This window comes from Cherax quadricarinatus, chromosome 33 (genome assembly GCF_038502225.1).
Source record: "Cherax quadricarinatus isolate ZL_2023a chromosome 33, ASM3850222v1, whole genome shotgun sequence".
In the NCBI taxonomy this organism is placed as follows: domain Eukaryota; kingdom Metazoa; phylum Arthropoda; class Malacostraca; order Decapoda; family Parastacidae; genus Cherax; species Cherax quadricarinatus.
The window spans coordinates 20,678,104-20,685,149 of NC_091324.1; the positions used below are offsets into that span (position 1 = coordinate 20,678,104).

At 38.4% G+C, this 7,046-nt stretch overlaps 1 protein-coding gene across 1 annotated transcript; it reads left to right on the forward strand.

Moving 5' to 3' along the window:
• Window positions 1-429: 429 nt before the first annotated feature.
• Window positions 430-3,547, forward strand: LOC138851040 (ras-related protein Rab-1A; the record flags this gene model as incomplete). Its single annotated transcript, XM_070090896.1, is given in 2 exon segments — window positions 430-642; window positions 2,176-3,547. A coding segment is annotated over 1 exon segment (201 nt), but the record flags the coding sequence as incomplete, so codon positions are not given.
• Window positions 3,548-7,046: the final 3,499 nt, after the last annotated feature.

The following is a 7,046-nucleotide window of genomic DNA, read 5'->3' on the forward strand; positions in this document are numbered from 1 at the left end:
TAGTTTTATAAAATTGATAAAGAATTTAGATGTCTTAAACCTTGATTTGCAGCTATAATGCAGTGGGGTACCTTGACCCCATTGCATTATAGCAGCAAATGGGGTACCTGGTACCCCATTTTATTTCTTTGGAAGAATTAGTAAGACACCATTTTTGCAGTGAAACCATTATGATTCTTCAAGGATTGCAGTTTTATTGAGTACTTGACAGTCCAGTCCTGAGCAAAACTGCAATAAAGATTTCACTCGTTTCTCACTACCTGTTGGCTTATGCCATTGTTCATTCACATGGCTCAAGTACTAAAAAGTAAATATGGTGATTTGCTGTTTTGTATTCCATCTTTTAAAGTAGATTAATCTGTGAGCCTAGCCAGTTCTTGATATTTTTGATTCGTATGTTTGTAAAAAAAATTTTTTTTTTTTTTGCAGGAATATGCAGATTCTTTAGGAATCCCCTTTCTTGAAACTTCTGCCAAGAATGCGACTAATGTTGAACAGGCTTTCATGACCATGGCTGCTGAGATTAAAAACCGAATGGGACCTCCTTCTGGAACTGCTGGGGCTGCACAAGGAGTTAAGATTAATCCCAGTGCTCCAGTGGAGGCAGCAGCAGGTGGTGGGTGCTGTTGAACACCGTTCTAGGTAAGTTATTATAAAAATAATTTTTAATGATATGCTTTCCTCATTCCATTTAAGGCAAGATAAATGAAAAAAAAAAACACTAGCTGCTGTTCTTAAAGGTCATGGACATGGTCCACTGTTGTTCAGCCAGTCGCTTTCAGTGCATCAATGAAGTTTCTGGCCTCCAGAACTCAAATTAATCTAACCATTTTCTGCCAGTCCCTCTCCTAGATAGAACCTTGCCTACCCTCCCACAGAAAATTTAACAAGCTTGCCATAATGTCCCATAGATTTTATTTCAAATATACTATTATTTTAGTCACCATGTTGTTCTTTCCTCGGTAAACATACCCGAGTGCTGAACTACTTAGGAACTAGAAAAGTTTAACACTATTGTACTTTTGGGAGGATGGGTGGGGGGTAATGAAGTTCTTGTAACTTTTTCCCTTCCCCAGTGGTAATAGTTGTGGTACAGTCTTACTTTGCATGCCAGTTTTCAGGATAATCTTCATTAGAGTAGGACTAGATTACTTAAATCTTCACTTAGAAATGGGGCATTTTTGAGCCAATTAATTTCTTGCAAATGCAGACAACTGTGCCTTGCAAATAGGTGTAATGAGTGGGTAAGACATTGGGAAGGAGTGGGTGGAATGGTGGCAGATAAGTTTTTTTACCCCACTGGTCATTTTTCAAGGTAGATTGATTCAAAAAGCTGTCTTACCAGAAGTGAGTGGACATCATTCAAATGGCCCTCTAACCTGCAACATCACCTCCAATTTTCGTAGAGCGAGCACTGCATTTCCCACTTGTAGGAAGTCTCGTGTGAATGTTATGCAGAGAACTCCGTGTAAAAGTTAAAAATAGTGTGGGGTTACAAAGACCAAAAGTGTTGTTGAGGTAGTTTAGTCATTTAAAAAGTATACAGCAGAATAGAATGACAGGTTGTATAAATCTAGGTGAGAGGTGTAGGAAAAGTTGGAGAGAGGGGATTGAAGACAACCAGTAGGTGTGAGTATGTTGGATTAGAATGAGAAAAGGATGTTTTTCAAAAGGTGGTGTGTTGAAGTGATAGTAAGGTAACATTGAATGGTTTTTAATGGATGTATTATTGGAGTTTAAGCAGTGTAAAATTTATAAAAGGATTGACGAGAAAACCCATTAGCCAGGTGTGAGTCTTGGCCGTGGGACAGGCAGTACTTGCACTCTGGAGGAGGGATGTTGCAGTTGGAGGAATAATCTCATTGTGATGTCAGCACACTTCTGGAAAGACAGCAATTGAGTTAATGTGTTTTCTTTGGGTCACCCTGAATGCCCTATTTTCACATTTTGTATTTTTGTAAAACCCAAAGATTTCTTGCATAATTCATTTTTACAATATTGAACATGGCACATCCCTTATTGTAGTCCTTAATTACTGAACTAGCTGACCTAACTACATGGTAATTATAGGCACATTATTGTAAGCTTAATCTTTTTATAAATAGTCTTGCCTGTATATTGAAATTTCTTTAATGCATTTTCCACACCAGGCTTATATTCATTATTTTCTTACAGGCTTACATCAAAACATGGCAAATCCAGGACACTGGGACACCAGTGGGATTCTTGCAGCAACTTTTTAACCATCAGTGTTGCTCAGACCTAGAGCTGGTTGATGTTTGTTTTCAAAGCACTGTTTTGGTGCCCTGGATTTTATTTGCCTGGTGTCTAGATCACTGCATGGTGCCGATGAGAAGCTGGAATCCGGGCATCACCTGGGTGATTAAAAGACTTGACAAATTATTAATGGGAGAGTTTTCATTTTATTTCTTTGCTCAAAAGCTACATCTAGAGCAATTTGATAAACTGGGGACAAAGTTCTTACTTTTCACCCTAAACTGGGTAAGGTGGCTTGTAACATTTTGCCATACTTGCCTCTTAAATTGTGTGCAAGATGTGAAGCTAAAAATCTGTGATCTGTTAATCTCCTGAATAAACTGACAACAGGAATGGCAGTCTGTTGTTAACAAGGACTCTTCTGCTTCTCTACTATAATTTGAAGACTACTATTTCTGTACATATGAGTTGTGTCCTTAGAACAGAAGCAGGTATTAAATTTGTCTTGTAACTGATGTGCAGACACCAAAACTCATTCTAATATTACCAATAGTTCACTAGTGGAAGCGGGTGGATAGCAAGGTTGATATTTGTGCTGAAATTAATTCATTTTATTTATGGTAGGCACTAGGGTGATTGAGTTTGTACCTAATTTGTCTGAATACTTGTGTGATGCTATTGACCAACTTCCACAGCGCTCATATATTTTATTGAATGTTATTGATTATATATATATTGGGCGAGTTAAAACTTTTGTAAGTTTTCATAATGTTATATTCTGGTATCTAAAAGATTTACCAATTAGGACTGGGATCAGTGAAGCTTTATTAGGAATTGCGCTGCTGTACCAGTGGAAGTTTCTAATTGACTTGCATTTAGGCAACACTTCTACCCATTCTGTTATAGCTAGGCCTTTTCCCACAAGCATGTTAGGATATACACAGCACATCTGATTTGTACTATGAGAGGAAATGTTTACAAGCTTCAAGACAGTGGTTCTATCTATTATTTACATTATTTTTTGGGCGTTCCTTGTCCAACTAATGTATACACTGCCCTAATGTGTAGTACAGCTATTTACCTGGAGTAGACCAACTTAAATGCTCTTTAGAAGTGTATGATTAATTATCCACTAATTATATTCACTTCTGTGGCTTAGTGTCATTTTAAAATTGCTAAAGGTAATTTTATTGAATAATCCCATAGTAGGGCTGTGTAAACATTACATGGACAAACATTGAAAGGTAGATGTCCATTCCATCTCTTTTCTATTGATCAAATCTGAACCTTGTAAATGAATGAATGTTTCACAGTAAACTGTGTAAAGACCCTTGATTGTTTCTGCTTAAGTTTCCTCCATTGGTAATATACATTTAAAGTGATGATTATTTTTAATAACTAGTAAAGGAAATGCCCTTTTACTCGAAGCAGCATTTATTTTCTTAGAACTCTCTGGCCCTCTTCCATTGAGGTTGCAATAACCCAATCACTGTCTTACCACTAGGGTGCCAACATAACAGTTCTCATGACCCTCCAATCTGCAATATCTTCACCCCTTCCTTCAGTGCAGGCACTGTATTTGCCACCTCAGGACTAGTCTGGCTAATAGGTTTCCTTGAACCCCTTAGTAAATTACCTTGCTCACATTCCCACAGCACATCAAATAATATAACCACTTTCCTCCACTCAATTCTGTCAAACATGTTCACACAAGCCTGCTGGATGTCCAATCCCCTGACACTGAAAACCTTTACCCCTGTCCCTCCAACCTTTCCTTGGACAAACCTTACCCCTTTATCCCTCTACCTAAGATCTGAATGCCTTCCTAATCCTATTTTTATCCATTAATTTGCTGTACGATACTTGTGGGATTAGCGCTAAGTTTTGATTATAATAATTCTCCATTAATTTAACAACCTCATAAATGTTAGAAATCCATGGTGACATCACACATCCTTGACTAAGGCCTTTTACTGGAAAATAACCATCCCCTCTCTTATGTACCCTAACCTGCAAATCACCTTCCATCCACATTAAAGCTCTTTTACACCTATTCCATTGCAATATCCACCACATTGCTCTCTTGTCCACCTTATTGTATGCCTTCTCTAAATAAAAACTCGCCTAAATGCTCACTTAATATTGCAAAATATCTTCATTTTTTTATATCCCACCCTTATTTTAATCCACATAATTCTTGGATTTGTACACTTGTACTCATTTTCTTTCCATAATTTAATATTATTGCTGCTATTCTGATATGCCTGGCCTAATCCCATATACATCTCCCCTCCCCACTGAGCTTCTACCTCTTAATTTTTGCTTAGAGCTGGACATCTAGCTTCTTTTCATAATTCATATTCCATTCATTCTCCACATCCATGCTACACCCATGTACATTGAAACAAATTGCCTTGAAAATATTCCGCTATTGTAATTAAGATAAAATTAAATTCTGACATGTCAAAAGTGCTGAATGACTCTACAGGTTAGTTATTTGTAAGTTTGAAAGCTTTCTAAGAAATATACAGGATAAAATTAATATACAACTGTTTAATTCTTGACAGTAACACAAACGAAGTAGGTTGAAATGTGTGCATTCTGTAATTTACACTGGGGCAATTTTAAGTTAGACTTGATTGAGTATTAATAGACTAAAAAGTTTTAATAAATTTTATGATTACAACTTGTGTCAAAACATTTATGTTAACTATTAATGATGTCTCCAGAGAGCTGTCATGAAGCTTAACAATGCAAAAGTATACTCTTGAATATTGATTAATACACAAGTTAGCTTTGGGCATGCCTTCAAGCATTCAGAATTTTTTGAATATCTGCTATGCTTGTTTTTTCTCCTCAAGGAAGGTTCCATGATCCTGGCAAAGAATTCTTGATTCAAGAAATTGGAATTTTCCTTCACTTGGATCAAACCCAATTGTCTAACATTCCCCCAGGTGCTCTGTGACCCCTATGGGTATGATACTCTCCTATAAATATAATGAAAATGCTGGATTTGTTCAAACAAAACTGGCCTTCATGGGTTTTTATTTTAAATTTCTTGGTGTATTGCTTCTCATATCAAGCCTACCCCCTTCAGTGAAGGTTCCTTGATGCTGGTGAGGGGCTCCAGTTCCCTGGAGTTCTTCCCCCTCCCCACAGTTGCTGTATAATCCCTATGGGTTTAGCACTCCCCCATGATTATAATATCAAGCCTACCTCTCAAGGAAGATGCCTCAATGCAGGTGAGGGGGCTCCATTCATTCTTCAGAGGGTTCTTAATCTAAGAAATTGGACCTGTTCCTTTCCTTGGATCAAACCTACTTTCCTCCCAATCCTCCAGGTTTAGTGCACTTGAACTTGATTATACTCCAGTAATATATTAAGCCTCATTGGGTGTCAGAGTATCAATGATGACTAAAAGATGAAGTGAAAAATTTAATAAACCACAAGATGTGTTAATGAATTAAGTGGTTAAAAAAGTTCTCCTGTGTTAGCAATAGAATTATTTGCAAGGTTGAGCAAGGTTGTTAATGCTAGATTTGTAAGAGGTATAGAGCGTTGGGGAGGTATTGTATAAGCTATTCAATCCCTCAAGGAAGATGCCTCGTTCCAAGACTACTTACGCTCCACTCCTAAGGGGAGGTGCCGTGATGACTGTAATGGGCTCTTGATCCAAGGCATTTCACTTCCTTGGGTCAAACTTTAATGCTTACTATTCCCCAGGGGTTATATAATTTCTAGCTGTACGACCCATATGGATTTAGTGATTCCCTAATTAAAAACAATTGAGATCAAATGTCTTGTGAGGCCCTCAACAGAGGTTCCTTGATGTTGGTGAGGGGTTCTTCATCTACTGAATTGTATCTGAATACCTTCCATCTCCCCTCCCCTCATTAGCACTTCTTTTTTATAATAATCCCCTCCCCTCAGGCGCTGTATAATCCCTACGGGTTTAGCGCTCCCCATAATGTCTGAAAAGTTTCCAGATATAAAGTGAAAACAATGAAGGCAGCTAACAGTGGAAGGGTCCAAACTGTGCACATCAGCACAAACAAGAAAAAATGCAAAGTAGTGATACTTTGCCCCCTTCCCTTCAAGGGGAGAATTCATTTGATATGAAGGGCTGATAGTTCAGGAATTGGTGTTAATGTTTCTTATCCTTTACACTTAGCTTCGCCCATCAGGGAATGCCTTAAAGAACAAAAAAGGCACAACATCGTGACTGGAACAATGCACAAATAACCCGCACATAGGAGACAGGAGCTTATGATGGCTTTTTGGTTCGACTTGGACCATTTACAAAGCCTCCATGACAGTGAAGGGCTCTTTGTCACAGGAATTGGAGCTACCCTCCCTTCGGCTGTATAATCCTACGGGTTTAGCGCTTCGCCATTGATTATAGTAATGCCCTCGTTTGGATCACATTTGTCTCCCAATCTCCAGCCCCCCAAGGGAGGTTCCTTGATGCTGGTGACTGTATAGCTCTTGTGGCTTTGCGCTTCTTTTTGATTATAATAATAATTGACACTGGTGAGGGGCTCTTGATCTAGGGAATTGGATCTGTGCTCCAGTTCCCTGAATTAACCCTGAATGCCTTCCATCCCCCACAGGCGCTGTATAATCCTACGGGTTTAGCGCTTCCCCATAATAATCCTAATCTCCAGTGCTGTATGCCTGCTTTGAATTTAGACCACACCCCGATCCCTCCATGAGGTGAAGTAATCCACTGAATATAAAGTAGTGAGAACATTTTGCCTTATAAAATAGAGCTCGTAGACTTTCGTAACAACATTATGACCCTTGTGGGGTTTAGCGCTAAGTTCTGATTG